Source organism: Mytilus edulis, chromosome 10 (genome assembly GCF_963676685.1).
Source record: "Mytilus edulis chromosome 10, xbMytEdul2.2, whole genome shotgun sequence".
NCBI lineage: Eukaryota > Metazoa > Mollusca > Bivalvia > Mytilida > Mytilidae > Mytilus > Mytilus edulis.
The window spans coordinates 16221583-16245919 of record NC_092353.1 but is presented as its reverse complement, the minus strand read 5'-3'; the positions used below and the strand labels follow the sequence as shown (position 1 = coordinate 16245919).

At 30.9% G+C, this 24337-nt stretch overlaps 1 protein-coding gene across 1 annotated transcript in view; it reads left to right on the top strand.

Moving 5' to 3' along the window:
• Positions 1-374: 374 nt before the first annotated feature.
• The window catches only part of LOC139490492 (uncharacterized), a 28956-nt gene continuing 4993 nt past the window's right edge, over positions 375-24337 (top strand). Inside the window, exons 1-17 of the mRNA XM_071277268.1 lie at positions 375-460; positions 1227-1378; positions 3231-3415; positions 3831-3970; positions 4930-5118; positions 5831-6058; positions 6621-6736; positions 9254-9382; positions 9813-10078; positions 10470-10668; positions 11736-12260; positions 13682-13856; positions 14157-14263; positions 14961-15163; positions 16428-16639; positions 22295-22391; positions 23341-23502. Coding sequence (XP_071133369.1) covers positions 1251-1378; positions 3231-3415; positions 3831-3970; positions 4930-5118; positions 5831-6058; positions 6621-6736; positions 9254-9382; positions 9813-10078; positions 10470-10668; positions 11736-12260; positions 13682-13856; positions 14157-14263; positions 14961-15163; positions 16428-16639; positions 22295-22391; positions 23341-23502 — 3061 coding nt within the window. The 5' untranslated portion in view covers positions 375-460; positions 1227-1250. The remainder of the gene's footprint in view (positions 461-1226; positions 1379-3230; positions 3416-3830; positions 3971-4929; positions 5119-5830; positions 6059-6620; positions 6737-9253; positions 9383-9812; positions 10079-10469; positions 10669-11735; positions 12261-13681; positions 13857-14156; positions 14264-14960; positions 15164-16427; positions 16640-22294; positions 22392-23340; positions 23503-24337) is intronic.

Here is a 24337-nt window from a genome sequence, read left to right as displayed (position 1 = left end):
TCTTTGCTTAAAAATGTTAAATCTAATTCAATGTACTGACTGCACAAAAAATTACTTGCAAAGATCAAACACTTTTTTTTTTAAAGTGGCTGGGACAAGAAAATACGTTTTTATTGAAAAACGGACAATTAAGAACTACAGTTTCATTAATTATATTTATAGAAAATGAAACATTTTTTCCAAAGAACCATATTTAATTTTTTTTATAGTTGATAGCCTTTAAAAGTTTTCATAGGCTTGTTACTTTACATTAAATCAGGTTTGAACTATATACGGGTCTAAATTGAAATACAAAACAGCGTTCAAACATACATGTGCGTCCACAACCAACTTAAAAAGTTCCGGATATTACAGGGTTGTACCAAAACTGACTTACAATTAGAATGTGCACCTCCTTAAAAAATGAACTAAGATACCTTGTCAGGTAAATGTATTGAAACAGCTGTTCCCTCGATACTGGGTAAATAGATAGAAGTCTTATATGGATATATAAGATAGTTCTCTATTAAAATAAAATCCCTTAAATGTAGTTAATCGTGTATTCAAGTGATAGTTTACATTAGTTACTCAGCTATTTCCATTGGGTTGCTTCCCTTTTCGTTGAAATGCCTCAAGTGGTAAAAATCTCCCATTGACCAATATTTCTATTTATTCATACCCACCTCATCTTTAAAATTAGGATTAATCAAAATACATATGTAATTTTAATTAAAATTATATGCAACAATAAAAACATATGGTCATAAATGCTGTCATTTCATGGCTATGTTTACAAACAATAGATTTGCACCACAGGCACTTGTTTCTATCCATAGGAAGGTCGACTATCCATATAAATAACTGCCTGTGATTTGCACCCTATTAATTCTCATTTATATGTATATGTTACAAAAAAATAAGTGATTGAACTTTCATTGTATATTTTGTATATATAATGATAAAGTTGTCATGATCATGATGATAAAGGTTGTCCATTAATTGACATTACTTTATGATTATGGGGCTTATCGAGTTGAGTTGGGGCCGTAACAATGTGCATGGGCCAGACCTACATTGGCCTAATCAACATGTTTACCTGTAAAAATATTTTGAAGAAGAAAATGCTGAGTTTACATGTACTTCAATGTGTTAGACACCAAATGCAAACAACTAAAAAATAAAAGATATTTAAAGTCACATTAATTATACATGTTATACATATTATACATATGATAATGTATTTTCAGACAAAACAATTAATTTGAGGAACAATGGATTATGGCATGGTATGGAGGCCAGGTGAATGTTTACCTGAGAGTACAAGGACAGCAAGTCTGAAGGTTGTTGGTGACATCATGCCTCCTCAGAGAACAAATACACCTATCAGTACTTATGGAAGGTATTAACAAATAAAGGCCGTGCATGTTTAAAAAAATAAGTTCACACATTCCAGTATATATATTGGATACAAATACATGTATTTCTGCATGTTTTCAATTTAGACTTTTTTTATATAAAAATTATGTATTAATTTTCTGTAAATCATTCTGGTGTTGTTTTTTTGTTTGTTAGACAACTGCAGACCAGCTAGATATCACATTCATCATGTTTATGAGAACTTGAACCTTGTAATTTCTGATAAAATTGTATACCGTAATTCAGGAATTCAGTCTCTATAGTATACTAATTATTTTTTGTGTACATGTAACATAAGGATTACAGTCCATTAGCAGACCGCAGTGTCAACTAATTATATTTGTATAAAGATTTATATTTCAAAGGGTAGAAGAGCGGAAAGCTTCATTACCGTCAGATTTATATATATATGTCTATTGTCTTTAACCTCATTTTCATGGTTCAGCATGTACAACTGCATAAAAAAATGAAAAGTTTTTTTGTCATGTGAATTTCTCATTTATTCGTGTTATTATTAGAAAAAGGATAAAATAGTTTATAGTAAAACCAAATATTTCGATATTTATCTCTTTTTATGCCCCATTTATGGGCATTATGTTTACTGGTCTGTGCCTCCATTGTCCGTCCGTTCGTCAGTCAGTCCGTCCGTTCCCTTTCAGGTTAAAGTTTTTGGTCAATGTAGTTTTTGTTTGATGAAGTTGAAGTCCAATCAACTTGAAAGTTAGTACACATGTTTTCCATGATATAATCTTTCTAATTTAATGCCAAATTAAAGTTTTGACCCCAATTTCAGGGTCCACTGAACATAGAAAATGATAGTGCGAAGTTCAGGTTAAAGTTTTTGGTCAAGGTAGTTTTTGATGAAGTTGAAGTCCAATCAACTTGAAACATAGTACACATGTTCACTATGATATGATCTTTCTAATTTAATGCCAAATTAAAGTTTTGACCCCAATTTCAGGGTCCACTGAACATAGAAAATGATAGTGCAAAGTTCAGGTTAAAGTTTTTGGTCAAGGTAGTTTTGATGAAGTTGAAGTCCAATCAACTTGAAACTTAGTACACATGTTTCCTATGATATGATCTTTCTAATTTAAATGCATAATTAAAATTTTGACCCCAATTTCACGGTCCACTGAACATGGAAAATGATAGTGCGAGTAAGGCATCCGTGTACTATGGACACATTCTTGTTTCTTCTAAATCATCTCAAACTACCCTATCAATACAATCACTCATTTTATATTATAAGCTACCTAACAAATCAAAATACATTTCTCTAAAAAGAGGAGGGCTATTCTTTAATTTTACTACAGTCCCTTAAATGACTTTTCAGCAATCATTTGTCAACATTTTAAAACACTTTTGTTGGAAAAGATTTAATATTATCCAAGAAAATAAAATTTTATATTTTACAAACAATATGAAATGATTTATCTACTTACAAGTGCTGTTACTTTCTTCTTTGAATGATAATCAAGCTTCTTATTGTTCAATCTTTAAAATAAGGTGATAAAAACAATTTCACAAGTTTACCTTAATCCCTATAATCCACAATTATTAAGAAGTGCTTAATTATGAAATTTTGTATACATGTACTTGTAAGATTTATTTTTTGAAACATGTAATAGTTGTAAAAAGTTAATAATCAGATTTGACATAATAATCTCAATCACTAAAATTTAGCATTATAAACTTGGAAAAAATATAGATTTATTAAAGTTTAAACAATCATATCTAATCATTGCCAGTGAAAATATGTCATTTTCATTGATGATATATTTATAACAATTTACAATAAACTCTCAAGTTTGAAATGTGATGTTTTATTTAAGCAGTCCAGATCCAGATTATGAAAATGGAGAGAACATTTTGGGAAGATTACAAGATAATGGCTCGGTCACTCCAACACCACTGGTCAACATTAACTGTGAATGTTTAATCAAACATACTCTTACAAAGAAGCAGCAAGATTTGTATTCCAGTAATCACTTCACTGATTCAGACTCAGATGATGAAGGTAACAAATTATCAAATTGCATCACACAATTATATTTGAGCTGTGTCGGATAGAAATTAACCTTATGCAAGTGCACGTATAATGTATAAGTCTGTATTGCTATAAAATATTCAGGAAAATCTACAAAAATCAAAGAATCCACAGTATATCAAAAAGACATGGTTTACCAGATTGTTATGCGAAATTAGCAATAAAACACATCAGACTTATAATAGAAGTTATACATTGTAGTTATATATGAAAATTTTAAATATGCATGTAAAAGGTAATATCATGGATGTAAGTCTTATATATTTGCTCCTTGAGATTATGTCATAATCTGTAAAAACATGAAAAAAGGATCTTCAAGAATGTTTACATGCTTATTATTTAGGGAAAGACTGTTTTACATAAGATTGAAAAATCTTTACTTTAGATACTAATGTACTGATGCTGATAAAGATGCTAAATGTACTACCAAGTCGTCTGCCATCAAAAACTGCCTGTAAAGCTCTCAATACTGTTATGGATAGTTATGTTTGTAAAGAACCAGTAACAAAGGAGCAAGTTATGGAGGTAAGAACAGGGAACAAAGTCATCTGCCATCAAAAACTGCCTGTAAAACACTAAATACCTTTCTGGATAGTAATGTTTGTAAAGAACCAGTAACAAACGAACAAGTTATGGAGGTAAGAACAGGGAACAAGTCATCTGTCATCAAAAACTGCCTGTAAAACACTAAATACCTTTCTGGATAGTTATGTTTGTAAAGAACCAGTAACAAACCGACAAGTTATTAATAGCTAAAATAGTTTGATGAATATTATAGGTGTGATATCCCTTTGAAACTTCATTAGTGATTCGATGAAAAAGATGAACTATTATATCATCTATGTTAAAATATTGATATGAACTCAATTCTACTGTGAGTCAAGGTATTAGTTACAAAGGTGATTTGATACTCATGTACTAAGAATAGCCTTTCTTTTCATGCTTTTCAAACATGTTCTAGCAAGATGCTTGATTCAAAAACATAGATAGTCTTGTATGGTCTCCTTTTTATTCGAGATATATAATCAGAAGTATTACCACAAGTTTAAGCAATATTGATATCCTCAGATAAGATTAATGGTAGGTCCTTGTTTCAGAGTACTGTAAAACAACTTATTTTTCGCAAACGATTTACTTTTGCGACTTTAGCAAGTAGAAAAATAACGTGAATATAAATCGTCACGAATATATAAAACTTGTATCATTCCTTATTAAACTTCATTAAGAAAATCAGAAAATCGTGAAATCAAATAGCCGCAAAGTGTTCTAGAAAAGGTAAAATGCAAAGTAAAATATCAGCAAAAATAAGCTGGTTTACAGTATTTGCAGATTGATGAGTATTCTAAAAGTGATAGTTCCACTACTCAGTTAATGCAATATGCTGAGGTTAGATTCAATATTCAGATAAGATAAATGTTAGATGGAGTTGTTTGAGAGTAATACTTGCATTCCTTTGATTAATTTACCTTAAATTTTAAATCTAGATTTGGAATTTCCTGAAGCACAGTAACACAGCAATGCGAGAGATGTCTTTGAAGTTTTTCACCAAATTAAGTGCTGTACCGACCAATGCTGATATCTTGTTAGACCTAGGAATATTGGACTTTGTTATAACAGTGTTGACAGTCCCACAGAGCCCAGTGTTCTCTCTAGCTATACAGTTAATACAGGCAGTGAGTACAAAAAATAAAGGGCACAATAAAAAATATAAAAATGGGTAAAAAAATGTACAGCCCTCTCTGAAAATTCCAATGAACAAGAATTTTGGTTGCAGGAAATACTGATGGATGTATTACGTTAGAAAGCAATATCTTAAATATGCATAGCTTAAAATGATTAAGGCATTTCTTGATCAACATCCATCATGACGGTTGTCATTCACAACATTGATCACATTAAAATAAGGTGACAGATTTGTAAAAGCAAATTGCTTGTTTCTGAATCCTTAATTATTTCATTTGTATAATATCGTTTAATGTTGATTTAACTGAATAGATATTGTTTAAACTAAAATACAGAGGCCTCAGATTTCCTTAGAAAAACTAAAAAAGGCAGATTTAAGCTTCACTGTTGCATCTTTGTAAATATACTTATATATGATGTCCACATGTTTATCAACTTTACCAAGTGTAAGCCTATTACAGAATATGTTGTAACAAAAAGTATGATTGCCAATGAGAGAAGTATCCACTGAAGACCTAGTACATAGAATTTAGCATTGATAGGTCACTGTACGGCCTTCAAAAATGAGCAATAACCAAACACCATATAGCAAACCACAAAAGATCCAGACCTTTCAAATTTTAAAACAATTCAAAAGAGAAAAATAACACAATAAAAATTTTATTACCTTGTAAACTACTTTTTTCATAATCTTTTTATTAGATTGTATCACAGGATGGACTGAAAAATAAATGGATAGAGCCAGTTTCCTGTAAGTTTCTACCATTGTTGTTAACCAATCTGTCCAATGATAGTGTCACCTTAGAGTTCAAATACAGTATTTGTTGTGTATTCCGTGAGTTGGTTAAGTACGCAGAGTTCATAGAGATTACGCAGACACAGATCATTCCTGCTGTTTCCAGTATCAAAGACTGCAGCGGTAAACTAAGGGTAAGAAATTATCATCTGCTAGTGTTTGAAAATTTATGGCTGTTTAAATACTTGGTTGTCTCTTTTCATAGGTACATGATCAACAAATTATGAGTCGAAGAATTCAGTTTCTAATAGCTGATGGATATATAGTCATTAGGAATACAGTTTTTCATCAAAAGTATTCAGATGCATGTCTGATAAAGATGAAGGAAAAATCAAACAAATTTATAATGTAAAGTAACTGTGAGCAAATCTGAAGAATCAGACTGTTGTCATTTATTTGAAATATGATGTGTTTATTTGATCCTTGTATTTAAAATAAATTTGTCTGTCTGTGTTGTAAATAAAAAGTTTGAATGTTGTGGTCAATTGAAATTTAAAAAGAACTTCGATTAAGCTACCTTTTGATTTGAATATTTTTATCAACAGAGTAACTTTTGGTATAATGTAGGGTTAAAAAGTCACATTTAAATACATTAATATAATGGCTATGGAAAAAAAATGTTTTTAATTAGTATACTATGATATATGCCTATAAAATAACAAAATCTGTAATGTTTTCATGTTTGATTTGTTTTAGGAAGTATTTACTGAGATTTTGACTGGCATGTTATTGCATACAGATATCCTACCACCTGATGTCATAGATAGTGGTATTGTACCTTCCACTGTCAGTATGATTAGAGATGGACCATGGTAAGGTTAACATAAATCTCTTTTTGAGATTTAATTTTCTGCCGAAAAATGTTTTTGAATTGACACATTTATGAAGAGTTTTGAAGGCTTGAAAAATGCAAAATTATTGTGTTCCATTATTTTATTTCTATTGAAAAGGTGTCTTTATTTTTTCATTAGTTATCAATCATTATAAGACTTGGACACCAAAAATTAAAATATCAACTTTAACTATGCTTTATTCATATTTTTCATGCCTGTTTTAATTAGAAACAAACTGTTTATAGGAGGATGGGAAAGCTTTAGTGAAATTGTTATACCCTCTTCTTTTAAGTTTTGTTATCATGGAAGATTTCTTTAATAGAAAAAAATGTGATTGGACCTATTTCTTAATAGTTACACAAACTATTGCCTTCATAAATCAGTATAACAGTAAATATACATAGCATTGCTCATTACTAAATGAAGCTTGTTTTATATTTAGGTGAAAACATTATATGACCATCGATAGTATGTATTTTTGGTATATCATTTTCACAAAGGAATTGTATTTAATCTAACTGCATGACAATATTCTCCTTGGGTAAATATTATTTGCATGTGGAATAAGTGATTAATGTTGTAAGCATGTTTGAATGTATTATTCATTATGCATATTCTGAAACTAGTACTGACTAATGTATATCATGTATATACTTAGTGTACTAAGTAACTATATATTATTTATTTTCTATAATGATGTATATACATGTATAAGGATAACTTATATAAAGATGAAAAACAAACATTCAAATGGTTCTGTTGACAGCCTTATTTTTGTATTGGAAATAAAAAAAATAATTAATCGAAATGCCAATTATGTTAAGTATTATTTATTACATTGGTTGCAATGAATTACATTGATTTCCCAGTTAGATAAAAACCGATAATTTCACATGTGAAATAAACGTGGTTATTTCACTCTCTGACGTCATACAACAATAGGCGTTGTCAAGACGTCGATTACGTCGGATCAAAACAAATTGTCAATGCGTAGGAAAAAGATATAGTTCCTTACATTTTCTACATTAATTTCATAAAAAAAAGCCATTTGCCAATGTAATAAAAAGAATAACTAATCGCCGTATTTGAATATAAAAAATAAGACAACTTGTGACCAAACGCCGCTATGGATTTAACTCGTGCTGCGCACTCGTTTAATCCATGCGTCGTTCGGTCACGCGTTGTCTTATTTCTTTCTTTAAATCTCAAGTAAGAACTCTGATACATGGGCAATACTAGAGTAAGTTTCCATGAAAGATTTTATATTGGCATACATTTTTCATGCATAAAACAATAAGCATTATAATTATTGTTATTTTATCTATTTATTGATTTGTAAAATGGACTTTCACTTCAGACGGTATTCAGTGTGTTTGTGAGTTGGCAGAGTTATCTCAAAATGAACTTTGTTATGGTCCTTTAAATTTTTTCAAAGAAAAGGTGATTTTGTCATTCCAATCAGAGCACATACCGTAATACATGTAATACTAGCTGTGTTGCCATAAGATTGTGTCTGCAGGCAACTTTTTGCACTTATAAAATAAAAATTAATGTATGCATCAGATCTTTCAGACATTCATGGTAGCAGTTTAAGTTGGTGGTGGAAAAAAATCTATTTTTACATTTTGGTTATCTCACTATTATTGCAATTAGCCAATTTGCCTGTGGCAGTGGTGAAAACAAAAAACAAAAACCCAATCAAGTTTACATAGATTTAAGGTTGAAACATAGAATAGTGTATGAATGTGACTTTCCTTTTCCTTTTCTGGTATTTAACAATACAATTTGGCTGATATGCACAAGAAACTGCCAGTTAGGAGAGCTAACTCTGTAATTTGCTATCATTCTAACCAAATATCTCAAATTACAAGACAAGCAGAAACAAAAGAGTAGCTTTAAAATATAATGGTTTGGTTTCAGGTTTTTTAAAATTCGGCTTAATTGAATAATTCTTACAAAGACTGGCACTTTTGTAAATTAATCTCTCTGTAATCACATTTTTCATATAAAAGATCAAATGTCACCTTTATCCTTGTTTTTATTCTAGTTCGAAATCTGTCTTTTTTATTCATAGTCCAGGAGGACATTATGCATGAAAAGCAAAGAAAATAAGTTTTGGAAAACATGTATGCTCTATCAAAGAACATAATATGAGCTCTTTAAGCGTAAAAGTAAAAATCTTATGTAAAATTTCTGTTTCAATAATCAACTTTTGAATATGATTGTGAGTCACATTCCCCTTTCTATGAAATATTAGAAGCCATAATTGTAATATTCAAGTGTCAACCTGATCATGAAAGGCCATGTGAATTTGACTTCTACTGTCCTTATCTAACTAAAATTTTATAAACCACTGGTAGGTAGATATGGGGAGAGGGTCCAGAAATTGATATTAAGAATGTTAAAGTAAAGAATGTTTAAAAAAAATAATCTTGTAGGTTTTTATGATTTACACACAATGAAGAGAACTTTTTACTGAAAATTTTCTTATTTTAGTGGAACCCAAGTACAGGCATTGAAACTTTTAAGTGGATTAACAGACACAGAATCTGGTATCCCATCTGTAATAGACAATACCCATGCTGTCCCTTATATTGTCTGCTGTATAAAGGAATCAAAATGCAGGTATACAAATATTAATAAAAGCAATGCATTTATTCAGTTAGTTGCAGTGATGTCAGATTTTGAATAGAATGTCAGCTGAAAAGATGAAAGTAAGATTAGTGAAGAGAATGTTCTGTAATTAATACTGTCAATTCAGAAATTAGTGCCATGTTTTTATTATTGTAAAATATGCAACAGGGTTATAATCTAAATAATTTAAACTCGCATTTTGAAATTTTGTATATGAATAATACAGGATTTTTCTCAATATCCAAAAGTTAAAATTACATTTTAAGTCTAAAATGACAAAGTCGTAATAATAAATGCATGCAATAATTTCTGAATTTACAGTAAAAAAAAAATTGAAAACATTGAATTAGACTTCAGATAACTAGACCAATCAAAACAATATGTAACAAGTTGAGAATTTAATGTCTTCTCTTTATTTCAGAAAAGTGAAAAGAGAGGCCCTTCAAACATTGTGTCATCTGACAAAGTCAAGAAGACTTGGATTGTGTAAAGAATTTATGGTTCAGACAGCAAGTTACCTTAATCCAACAGACCAAAACAGCTATACACAGTTGATGGGAAGAAGTAGTTCTCTTGGGAATAGGGTGAATACTCCCACTAGAGGTAGACATGTTGAGAAGGACAGTGTATTATGGAAAGGTCTACATCGTCTTATAAAGATTGTAGGACACCTTATTATCAAAGAAAGTAAGTTAGGAGATAAACTATACTGTACCTATGAAATTCAACAGTAAATTCGAACTTAACTATATATTATTTTCTTGACTGATTCAGTTTGAATAATAGTTCAATGCTCAGTTTGTTTTCAACTCTTAGTTAAAATTTATTCATTCAGTTAGATATTCTTATTTTTATCTGGTTTGGCATTGTGTTATGAAAAGGCAACTATGTATTATGAAATTGCACAGAAATTATTTTAGGATCATTGGAAAAGAGCATATTATTTTAAGGTATATCATCTGAAATCATTAAATTGAACCCCTGTATCCTCTTTGAAGAAGTTAACTTGAAAGGATAATATAGTTTAAAGAAAGTAAATGAACAAAGATAACAATATTTCTTTCATCTATCTATTCAGGTTTAGCTGAAACTGATAAATCTGGCAAAGTAACAACAGTTGGATATAAACCTTGTATAGACATGTGTCCTGTCAGAGTTGTCTCCCTTACCAGATGTGTTCTGTTTCTCCAGAATGTTTGTCTATGGCCTAGCGGGAAGAACAAACAAGATGTTAGCAACTTAGATCTCAAAAACTTCACTGACTCTGACAAGCAGAGGTATAGGAATTTTTATTTAATGTAATTCAAATCAGAGCAATTTTCCACAAACATAGATTTTAAAAGTAATATGCATGTAGATATTTATGTATCCAAAATCTATTCATATATGAAAAAAGAAGGTGTGGTATGATTACTAATGAGACAACTCTTCACAAGAGAATAAATAACACAGACATTAAAAATTATAGGTCACTGTACGTATCGTTTTCTTCTCGTGTTAAATCACTTTTTATATGATACATGTATTAGATGTATCAAGATCTAATGGCCCTTTTAAGAATTCACAAAATTCTGGAAGAAAGCACTGTTGGTAAATGTATACATCTTGTTTAATTTCTATAATTGAAAACATAACTGACTTATTTACAAAAATATTTTTCTGTTTTAACTTCTATTTTGACAATTTAAGTCTTGCATGAACACTCTGAATAGCCTTGTAAGAAGCGAGTATAAGATTTTCAGACAAAAATTAAACATTTATTTTTCATTACAAATTTTATTTATTAACTTTAGTAGTTGTTACCTTATTATATGGTACAAAAATCATTCCAAAAAATCAATTCATGTTGGCCACAGGTCACTTTTAAAATATGGATATCATTGAAAAAGCTCCAAATTATCTCCCTTTGATGCAAAAAACGCCTTTTTTTTTGGCATTAAAATTGAAACATCTTTTTTAATTCATCTGTGACCTATATTTGTTATTGTTGTTTTCAAATAAGCTGTACATAAACTAAATAATTGTAAAATTTAAGCGATTTCTGTAATTTAGTTCTTTTTATTTCGATATTACAGCTATTTCTCCTATTAGTTCAACAGAAAAAATGGACATTAACAAAAATGTATGATTCCTTCGAAGTCAGATTGTGAGCGTAAATGAACGGTGACCCCATTTTTTTATTTCATTTTTCTATTAAGTATAAGAGTATAAAGCTCATTTATAGAAAAATATAGCAGAATCCTATATTATATAAAAAATTAGATTTAGGCCTGCAAGCCCCCTTAAGTCCTATAATTTATAACATTATAGAAATATTCTGTAAATTTATATACTTCCTTTCCAGGCTAAAATTATCTAAATTAAACAGAAGTCTTGCACAGAGAGTTTGGGATACTGCCGGAACAACAATTGTCCGTCTGCTCGGAACATTCAGTGATAAATTAATTAATGTTCTTCATATAGCTAAACAATGCAAAGACAACAAGGGAACTGTTTGTATTGAACATTCAGACAATCAGGAAGCCATAAGCAAGATGGTTGACAAAAAAGGTTTGGTTGATTTGTCATGCATAGTAGATTCGGAAGAGTTAGATCTGATTAAATCACTGTTAGAGTTGTTGCTGTGCATTTCATTGTGTTCTTGTAAAGACTTTCCAGATTTGACGCCAAAGAAAAATAAATCCCCACATCACATGACTAGTCAAGGTCGTTCCACAAGGTCAGATTCATCCCTAGGACGACCTCCATTACCAAAGAAGTTAACAAGGCCATCTAGTGCCCATCATCACAGATCATTATCACCTGTTAAAGATGTGACAAGACAGTCCTGGGTGAAGGACAATCCTTATCTCACTAACACAATAGACAGGTAATTAGTTATTCAAAAACCTTGGTGATGGAAAATCCTTGCCTTCTAACATATTAGACAGGTAATCATTTATTTAAAAACATTTGTAAAAGAGAATTCTTATTTTAAATACACATTAGACAGGTAATTAGTTAGGCAAAAATCTTGGTGATAGAGGATCCTCATTTTATTAACCCATTCGACAGGTAATTTCGACAGGTAGTTAGTTATTCAAAAACTTGTATGTAGGATAATTCTTATATGAATAACATATAAGGTTAGAAGTTATTCAAAAACCTTGGTATTAGCAGGTTACTATACAGTCAGGGGACTTACTTAAATAAGTGATTTTCTAAATCACTGATTTAAGTAACATTATTTCCATAAAGGTTGGAAATTAGAGTTGTCTTTCTTTAATAATCACCTATTTAAGTAGTACAAATTAATCACTAGAAGAAGTGATTTAATTTTACTGTAGCTTTAAATATAGAATACTAATGATCCAGGGACTAATTATGTTTCTAAACTTATCAGAACCAACATCTGTGTTGTCTAGGATGACCAGGTCATTTCAGGTGATGACCTTGTACTGAATCTAGGATAATGACATAAAAATCACTTGTTTAAGTATCAGACCTCAATTTCCTTCCCAAAAATCACTTCTTTAAGTATCATTCTTTTAATAATCCTTACTAATTTCAACACCCCCCGAACAGTGAGATTTTTATCGCGAACATTAGAATTTTATTACATAATCTGAAAGATGAAACCTTGAACTTCACAGGAAAAATACTCCCACTGCTGGGAAAAATCTTTTAAGAAAGTATCAGTTCATTATGTAAAGCCATTATTATAGCATTTTTTCAACTAAAATAGAATTTTCAGCTAAATGATAGCATCAAAGGCAGAAACCTTTCTACTTAAAAGAAGCAAAAAGTTTTTTTTTTTTAATTTTACTAATTAAAAGATATTATTTAAACCTATGTGTTTAAAATTTGGAAAAAAATACAAAATTCCAATTTGTGACAAAACCACGATTTTGCTACTCAAATAAGTGATTTAAAAATCACCTATTTCAGTAAGTCCCCTGACTGCTATATACAGATGTAAACATAAATTAATGTGAATCTATTTTTGATAACTCATAAACTGTAATCAGAATTATTAAGATCATTTTTTGTATTATATAATATATAGAATATAACCTTCTGTATGTGTGTAGAATAACATTTTTTTTCATTGTCAAAGATTCACTTGAATAAAACACATTTCAACCTACACTATAGGCTATTGTCCACCAATGTTTTAATGATATAGCTCAGCATGTGTACTCATCTATCTTGTATTCTTAGAAAATACAACAACAAAAATATGTACAAAATGATGTCACTACAGGAGGGTAGCACTAAATGATAATGTTATTTATGCTGTATTATTTACAGAGCCTCTATTCCTCCTGAGAGTTGTCCTAATAAATCAGATGTTGGCCATTTTCATACAGAGCTGCTGAAGAAAGAAGCAGCCACAGAGAGAAGACTTATAAGGAAATGTCTGTATGAATCTGATACCATTAGAATAGTAGGGGCATTCTTACAGTGTTCACAGAATGATCTCCAGGTAGGTCAACAGTGCAGGAAATGGGTTAGAATTGCATCAGCCATTCAACATTTTTCAAGAAATTGTCATGATGCATTGATTATAGAAAATGAATAGGTGCTAATTGTTTAAATCATTAACAAGACAGTAGTGAAAATTATATATCAAATCTGATAATACTTACATGTAATAAGTGCCAAAAATTAACGTTGTGTAAGTGACTTATTTAATATTGACCCTTTTGAACAAATCTATAACATATTGTATAATTGGTTGGTAATTAAGCACTTATAAAGTTAATTTTCGATGTATCTTTTACAGGCTTTATCCTGCCAGATTTTACGGTGCTGTATCCAGCCATTGGAAGAAAAAGTATATCAACAGATGTCATCCTCTCCTTCACCATCACCTCCAAAGCTAAGGACAAGGTAAGCACTGAAATGTCTATAGTCTTTTCTACTGTTCTAGGCTGTAAAAAGGTTAGTTTCTTAAATGTCTTATTGACTGATACAACAGTTGTTCTAGATCTAGTGTGTTAAACTGTTTTCTATAACAAAATCAGGGAAATTGACAAGTTCAAAACAGTGTTCAAACAGTATTTCCCAAGTATGCAGCTGTTCATTGTTTCACAAGAAAATCATGCGTAAGAAAATATACCATAAATGCTGAATGTTTAGATTACTGCATATTCAGAAATTTTGTGTACCAGTACATTTATTATTATTGCGATAAAGGAACACAAATGCATGATAAGTTATTATAATTTCAGGAAATGATGCATATAAATAATGGGATAAAATTTTTAAATTAGAGTATTTTTTGCGATACATATCCTCTCACAATTTTTGAAATACATGTAATAAGAAAAAATACATTTTTGTTTCTGTATATTTATTACCTTTATAAGAAAACAACAAAATACCTGTTCGATAGGATTTGTAATAGTATGTATACGAAGTTAATCCACAGTGTACTAAACATTCTTGAAATACTAGGAAGTAAATAGAATACAGCAGATTTTTTTCTGTAGTACAACTTAATTTCTCAGATATTTCCCGATCACTAATGGTAAAATATTTTTATTGATCTTTTTAATATTTTTTTTATTTTTTTTTTTATTGTTAGGCCTCAATCTGCTGTTGGGGCCAATGAGGCAGAACATAAAATGAAGGTAGCTTTTCATTACATGTCACCAGAGATAGCTAATCTAATCAAAGGGGCTTTAGGACCAGATTTTGCTGAGGTAGCAATGGTCAAGGAGGAGGAGGAGGTTAAGGTAGAGGAGACCCATATCACAGACATAGAGGCTGTTGATAGGCTCAATTTGTGTAAGAATCTCCTAGTACATATCATAAAGTTCTGTTAAATATATGTTGCCCAGTTTACAAACTTAGGTTCAAAACAAACATTAACGATTTTAAAAAAAAGCAATATTTTTGTCAGTTTTACTGTGACTTGACTATTAGTGTTGTTCTATACCTAATGGGCTTCAAAGTTCTGACCAAGTTGCAATTTGTTTTATCAAACCAAACTGTTCAGATATTTAAACACTGCTATAGAAAACCACAGTCAAGGTGATGAATTGTAGCATACTATCAACACTTCTCTTGAACTGAATTTTAATGTGCGTATTGTTATTGTTTTACTTTTCTACATTGGCTAGAGGTATAGGGGGAGGGTTGAGATCTCATAAACATGTTTAACCCCGCCGCAATTTTGCGCCTGTCCCAAGTCAGGAGCCTCTGGCCTTTGTTAGTCTTGTATGATTTTAAATTTTAGTTTCTTGTGTATAATTCGGAGTTTAGTATGACGTCCATTATCACTGTACTATTATGCATATTTTAGGGGCCAGCTGAGGGACACCTACGGGTGCGGGAATTCTCGCTACATTGAAGACCCATTGGTTGCCTTCGGCTGTTGTTTGCTCTATGGTCGGGTGGTTGTCGCTTTGACATATTCACCATTTCCTTTCTCAATTTTATCAATGCTATAAGAGTATAATTCCACTTTAATGTCATGAGAAAAGATTTTACCAGTGAGATTATAATTACACAAAACACTTTCAATATCATTACTTTTTTACTAGAACATTTAAATTTATATTTGACTTCTTGAACAAAAAGTAGTTATTATTTTACAGTCATAAATTTTTAAAACAAACAAAAAGTTTGATAAACTCTGTTTTAGTTACATATATGTTCTAAATTATATCTTCTCATTTGATATAATCAATAAGACACATGATTTAGTTCAAACTTAATGTTGTCTATATACAATACAACATATTTTGCATGTGTGAAATATACATAAATAAATGTAATTTAACCAGGAGGACAGACTTTCACTGATATATAGTTTATATATTATCATCTCTGTAACTATGTTATTTAGTTAATGAGAATAAAGATCTATCTATCTATCTAAAAAACAACAATACAGTACTTTTAAGTTCTGTTTTTCAGTTGAAATAAAGTTTGAATTATTTTTAATAAATGATGGAAAATTCCCTTCTCTACATTTTTTCATTTTGTACTTTTTATATGTTAATATTTTATATTTCTGAATCAGATCTATTTGTATTTTATTTTACAGATATGAAATCAAAAGAACCAATCAAAATAGAATCAAAACCTTCATCTAGTCCTAAACCTGTCATCAATATGGGTAGACCAATAGCAAATCAATGTAGAGAGTGTCTGTTAAAAGAGGGAGGAGCTAGTCTTATAATTGGCATTTTCTCAAAGTCCAAAGATGTTAGAAAATGTCATGTTCTACTACTCCAAGATCTTGTTCATTTTGGAGATGTAAGTCAATATGTTGTTAATGTTTCAGACGTTGATCTACATTATAATGATGACTAAATATAATTGCATGCTTTTTGTCAAGCATGCCACTTCGTCGTGTGAATATTATAATGTTTTATGTCCCCTTTTTCTAAAACTGAGAAAATGGCATTTAAAGTTGGACAGTCTGATATCCAGTCATATAAAACAAGAGCTATGCAAAAAGTATGCGTAATACTAGTTCCAACACATCTGATTAAATTGTCCTTTTCAGAAATCTGATAATGTATATATTATTTCGGCAATTTCATATTTCAAGTTTGGAGATAGTACATTTTAATCTTGTGATAAGTAAAGTTGAAAGAATTAAAATGGTATTGGACATAAAACATTATAATATTATTACTGGGCAATGTATATGCCATTAAAATTGAATAAAATCGGCAGTAGAAACAAAGGCCATACACAATCTTGTTGGTGAAAATAGTGTCTTATGTTTTCTTTGAACTATATAGCTATGTCTGCAAGGCAAACTGGGCGTATAGTTCTTCTGTCTATGCGTCTGTCCTTGCAAGGTTAAGGTACACGTTGACTTTGTCTTTCTTAATAGAATTTCAATGTTAAAAAACCAGGTTAAGTTTCAGGTTTAAGTTTTTGATATAAGAGTTATGATATCATCAAGCAGCTTTGTACATAGATAGCTTATGATGTGGACTGTTTGATGCAAAGTTGATGCTTCGGTCGTAATAAGTCAAGACTCATTGACTTTGTCTTTTGTAATAAAAAGTCAATACTAAAGACCAAGCCAACGGTTAGGGTAAGGCCAGATCAAGTTAATTGATAGATTCTCATCCACCTATAATAAATTGAAAATATTGGGTTGAGTTGGACTCTTATATTTTATTTTTACGTATTTTTATTACAGATTCCAAAGAACTTTGTAAAAATACATAAAAAATATAAACCACCTAATTGGCTGGAACGGATGGGGATAAGAATGTAAAAATTAATTTGATATGATCTTAAGGTTAAGTCTGTAATGGGTCTGTGTCTGAACAAACTGTTAGTCATTTTAAATACAGATCATTGGCGGGCATGTAGTGTCATTGGACATTCTTTTTATAAAAGGACAGTAATAAAATGACACATAATAATTAGACAATGACTTTATGAATATAAAACTAAAGAATTACAAAAATGGGACCTTTACTCCTAATAGGATGCTGATTTATAAACAAATCATAATTATCACATCATCATAACAGTTGGACATTAAGTTCATGACATGATATGAAAGGGATCTGTATATGTTTCAGCTAAACAAAATGTATATTTTTTGCTATTATTTATTAAAAAGCTGTCACTTGGACCATTTGAAAATTTCTATATTTTGTCAATAATATTAACAACATGTAAAGACTATATTTATGTATGAAAGTGCCATAAAGTCCTATTAAATTATAATGCCCTCATTTCATACTATCTCCATTGGTAAACTTTTGTCATGTGACCCAGAATCCGTTAATTTCATTGGTTTGTACTTAGATCACTATAATTCTGAATACAACATTGTATTTGGAGATATATCATTTTAATACTACTGTTTAGGCAAATTTGAAGATAATTAAGCCTGGTTAAATATATAGGGAGATAGAACATTGCAGCACGAAACTATTGACACCCATAACTCATTTCCACTGTAAAATGGACTTATAACATTATAATATTCACACGACGACTTTTGTCCCATAAGAGAGACATAGTGATCCTGCATTCAGTTGTTGGGGGCAGCATCGTCCACAAATATTCACTCTGTGGTTAAAGTTTTTGAAATTTTGATAACTTTCTTAAACAATCCTGGATTTCTACCAAAGTTGGACAAAATAAAATTGAGAATGGAAATGGGGAATGTGTCAAAGAGACAACAACCCGCCCAAATAAAAAACAACAGCAGAGGGTCACCAACAGGTCTTCAATGTAGCGAGAAATTCCCGCACCCGGAGGCGTCCTTCAGCTGGCCCCATAACAAATATATACTAGTCCAGTGATAATGAACGCCATACTAATTTCCAAATTGTACACAAGAAACTAAAATTAAAATAATACAAGACTAACAAAGGCCAGAGGCTCCTGACTTGGGACAGGCGCAAAAATGCGGCGGGGTTAAACATGTTTGTGAGATCTCAACCCTCCCCCTATACCTCTAACCAATGTAGGAAAGTAAACGCATAACAATACGCACATTAAAATTCAGTTCAAGAGAAATCCGAGTCTGATGTCAGAAGATGTAACCAAAGAAAATAAACAAAATGACAATAATACATAAATAACAACAGACTACTAGCAGTTAACTGACATGCCAGCTCCAGACTTCAACTAAACTGACTGAAAGATTATGATTTCATCATATGAACATCAGGCACAATCCTTCCCGTTAGGGGTTTAGTATCATACCATCACAACATATATGAGAGGAACATAACCCGTGTCATGCCAACAACTGTTTTTAGAATAAATGTGTTTAGTTCCGATGCAAAGACCTTATCAATGACTCAATATTAACGCCAAAATATGCAATCTTTAATGACTTGACAATAGTATCGTAATTATATCCCTTCTTAATAAGTCTATTCAAAGGTTTTGTAAGTTTCTGAGGTGAATACTGACACCTTTGTGCTTTATAAAGAATATTACCATAAAAAAATGGATGTGAAATACCTGAACGTATTAAAAGTCTGCATGTTGAGCTATATTTACGAATAATGTCTTTATACCGATGATAAAATTTAGTAAATGTTTTGACTAGTTTGTGATATCGAAAACCCTGGTGTAATAATTTTTCAGTAATACATAAATTTCTCTCGTTAAAATCTAAAACATTGTTACATACACGAGCGAATCGTACAAGTTGAGATATATAAACACCGTAAGATGGTGACAAGGGAACGTCACCATCTAAAAACGGATAATTAACGATAGGAAATGAAAAATCATCCCTTTTATCATAAATTTTAGTATTCAGCTTTCCATTAGTGATATAGATATCAAGATCGAGAAAAGGGCAGTGGTCATTGTTAGTATTAGCTTTATTTAAAGTAAGTTCAACAGGATAAATTTCATTAATATACATACTGAAGTCGTCATTATTGAGAGCCAAAATATCATCCAAATATCTAAAAGTATTATTAAATTTGTTTATCAGATGTTGTTTCGATGGGTCTTTGCTTATTTTTGTCATAAATTGTAACTCATAACAATACAAAAACAGGTCCGCAATAAGTGGTGCACAGTTAGTCCCCATTGGAATTCCGATAATCTGACGATATACGGAATCCCCAAAGCGAACAAAAATGTTATCTAGTAAAAATTCAAGGGCATATATAGTATCAAAGCATGTCCAATTAACATAGTTTTTTTGTTTATTGCTACTAAAAAACGACCTAAAAGAGTTTGAACATATATATTCACATTCTGATTTTTTGAATGCCCATTTAATTAGGTGTGTGAATTTTTTCTTAATGAGAATGTGAGGCAATGTGGTATACAGGGTAGAAAAATCAAAACTTTGAACAGATTCAAAATCACCAATATAAGCATGCAATTTATCAAGTACTTTAGCTTGTTTATGATCATAAAATAGTATCCAAAAGTAAATTTTTAAAATAAAGATCCTTTTTATCTGTATTTTACTTATAAACATGATAAATAAACTGAGTTTTTCTGCCAGTTAACATAACATTCAATTCTAATAACTTTTTTAAACTATCCTGGATTTGTACCAAACTTGAACTAAAGCTTGTTGGTGATCAAAAGCTAGTATCTAGAAGTAAAACAATATTTCCTTTTAGTCTGTATATTCATTTTAAATGGACTTAGTTTTTCTTCCAGTTGACATTACATACAGTCTGCAGTTCAGGTTTTTATACGACCGCAAAAAATGAAAATGTTTTGGTCATATATTGGTATGACGTTGGCGTTGTCGTCGTCCGAAGACATTTGGTTTTCACACTATAACTTTAGTATAAGTAAATAGAAATCTGTGAAATTTAAACACAAGGTTTCTGACCATAAAAGTAAGGTTGGGATTGATTTTGGGAGTTTTGGTCCCAACAATTTAGGAATTAGGGGCCAAAAAAAGGTCCCAAATAAGCATTTTTCTTGGTTTTTCTTGGTTTTTGCACAATAACTTTATTATAAGCGAGTAGAAATCTATGAAATTTTAACACCAGGTTTATGACCACAAAAGGAAGGTTGGGAATGATTTTGGGAGTTTTGGTCCTAACAGTTTAGGAATTAGGGTCACAAATTGAAAATTGAAAAATGAATTATTTGGGTTCTTTGATATGCCAGATCTAACAGTGTATTTAGATTCTTAATCTTAGTGCTGTTTTTCAAATTGGTCTACATTAAGGGTCCAAAATTAAACTTGGTTTGATTTTAACAAAAATTGAATCCTTGGGGTTCTTTGATATGCTGAATCTAAAAATGTACTTAGATTTTTGATTATCGGACCAGTTTTCAAGTTGGTCTAAATCTGGGTCCAAAATTAAACAATTTTTGATTTCATTAAAAATTGAATAAATGGGGTTCTTTGATATGCCAAATCTAACTGTGTATGTAGATTCTAAATTTTTGGTCCCATTCTCAAATTGGTCTACATTAAGGTCCAAAGGGTCCAAAATTAAACTTAGTTTGAATTTAACAAAAATTGAATTCTTGGGGTTCTTTGATATGCTGAATCTAAACATGTACTTAGATTTTTGATTATGGGCCCAGTTTTCAAGTTGGTCCAAATCAGGGTCCAAAATTTTAACTTTTGTTTGATTTCAACAAAAATTGAATATGGGGTTCTTCAATATGCTGATTCTAACCATGTATTTAAATTTTTAATAATTGGGCCTAGTTATCAAATTGGTCCACATTGAGGTCTAAAGGGTCTAAAATTGAAAATTATTATGATTTCATCAAAAATTGAATTCTTGGGGTTCTATGATATGCTGAATCTAACCATGTATTTAGATTTTGGATATTGGACCATAATAGGTAAATTTCCAATCTAAAAAATTTAAGTTTTTATGTTTAATTTTTTAGACCACATTCATTCTGTGTCAGAAACCTATGTTGTGTCAACTATTTAATCACAATCCAAATTCAGAGCTGTATCAAGCTTAAATGTTGTGTCCATACTTGCCCCAACTGTTCAGGGTTCGACCTCTGCGGTCGTATAAAGCCACGCCCTGCAGAGAATCTGGTTAAAACATTTATTAGATTCATAAGCCATCCTGGATTTTTACCAAACTTGGACAGAAGCTTCTTACAATAAAAAAAATAGTATTGAGAATAAAAATTTTAATGATTTCTTCCCAATTTTTGTAAAATAAATTTATTATGTGCATTCCCCTAGAACACTGAAAACATAGACAATAACAAAAGGAGGCAAGACATTGGGATTGTCCGAACCCTTGAAAATTTATCATTGATTGAGATTTCTAAAATTCAAGCATATCAGAGATGCAGTCTATTTTTTTATGCTTTTGAATTAGTGAAGGACTTTTTAATTTTGTTCTGTATTAATAACATATGTACATGTATATGTTTTCTGTGATTTTAAAATAGTATTTGCCATCAACAGCCAGCAACTCATTTTTTTTAACATATCTTTTAAACTTGTTTCAGGTTGAAAATCACATGACCCTGTCCCAGTATGGCTGTATGCAAAGACTGTTAGATTTTATCAGAATGAATAAGGATGATGAATTACTGGAAATAATAGGTAAATTTATTATTGATACATAATCTATGGATAGATTTTACGGTTGAACTTAATTCATACATATTGTCTTAAGAAATTATTAATTTTGATATAAGAAAACAATGGCAGTCATCATATATAAAACTGGACAAAATCACAATGAAGGATGAAACACTTAATAAAATTTGAATAATTTAAATTTTGCATTCAAAATATGCAGTAGATAATATCTACATATATAGCACATATTTGTTTTGTTATGATAATTGATTAATATTCTTATTAAAAATTATATATTTGTCGAGGAGGGCAATTTGAATCACATAAAAATATGGAGATGTGGTATGAGGGCCAATGAGACAACTATCGACCAAAATTGAAATAAAGTGGATGTAAGCAATGATATAGGCCATCATATAGCTAGCGCTAGGCCTACAAAAACATACCTTGTAATCAGCTATAAATGGCCTGAAATGAAAGCTAACAACCTAATTTATAAATAAACCATTTATGAAAAACAAATATGACAGACCCAACCAATAATAAACACTGAACTGCAGGCTCCTCACTTGGGACAGGTTCATGAAGAATGTGGCAAGGTTAAACATGTTTTAAGGTGCCAACCCTAATCCTTACCTTGGACAGTTGTAGAACAGCACAACACAAGAACAACCTAGAAAAATCAGTATGATTTTGACTCCCCACCTATGATTGTAGAGGGGCATTATGTTTTCTGGTCTGTGCATCCGTTCGTGTGTCAGTCCGTCTGTTCAGGTTAAAGTTTTTGGTCAAGGTAGTTTTGATTAAAGTTGAAGTCCAATCAACTTGAAACTTACTACACATGTTCACTATGATGTGATCTTTCTAATTTTTATGCCAAATTAGAGTTTTTACCCAACAGTAAAAAAATTGGTAAGGAAATAGTTATAGTAAAATACATCAGTTGGAAACACAATCTTTATTTTTACAGGATTGATAATTATCCAGATGTTGGTATCAAGTGATGAGAGAATAAAACAAGTTTTTAATAGATATGGTGGTACAAGATTGTTGACAACTATGACAAGGCTGACTACAGGGTTACTTAGGGAGGAGGTTGCTAAGACTTTACACACTGTTTCACATTCTAAAGGTACATAATGGCTTATATATTGCAGTTTAATGTTTTGAATTGTAATGACCATATAACAGGTTGTATTAGATCTGACACTGTCCTTTTTAGCTCACCTAAGTGAACTTTTCTCATCACTTGGCGTCCAGTGTTCCGCGTCGTCTGGCTTCCGTCGTCCTTTGTCGTTAACTTTTACAAAAATCTTCTCCTCTGAAACTGCTGGGCCAAATTTAATTAAACATATCCAAAATCATTATTAGGGTATCTAGTTTAAAAATGGTGTCCGGTGACCCGCCCAACCAACCAAGATGGCCACCATGGCTAAAAATAGAACATAGGGGTAAAATGCAGTTTTTGGCTTATAACTCAAAAACCAAAGCATTTAGAGCAAATCTGACATGGGGTTAATTGTTTATCAGGTCAAGATCTATCTGCCCTGAAATTTTCAGATGAATCGGACAACCCGTTGTTGGGTTGCTGCCCCTGAATTGATAGTTTTAAGGAAATTTTGCTGTTTTTGGTTATTATCTTGAATATTATTATAGATAGAGATAAACTGTTTACAGCAATAATGTTCAGCAAAGTAAGATTTACAAATAAGTCAATTTGACCGAAATGGTCAGATGACCCCTTTAGGAGTTATTGCCCTTTTTAGTCCATTTTTAACCATTTTTCGTAAATCTTAGTAATCTTTTACAAAAATCTTCTCCTCTGAAACTACTGGGACAAATTAATCCAAACTTGGCCACAATCATCATTGGGGTATCTAGTTTAAAAAATGTGTCTGGTGACCTGGCCAACCAACCAAGATGGCCGCCATGGCTAAAAATAGAGCATAGGGGTAAAATGCAGTTTT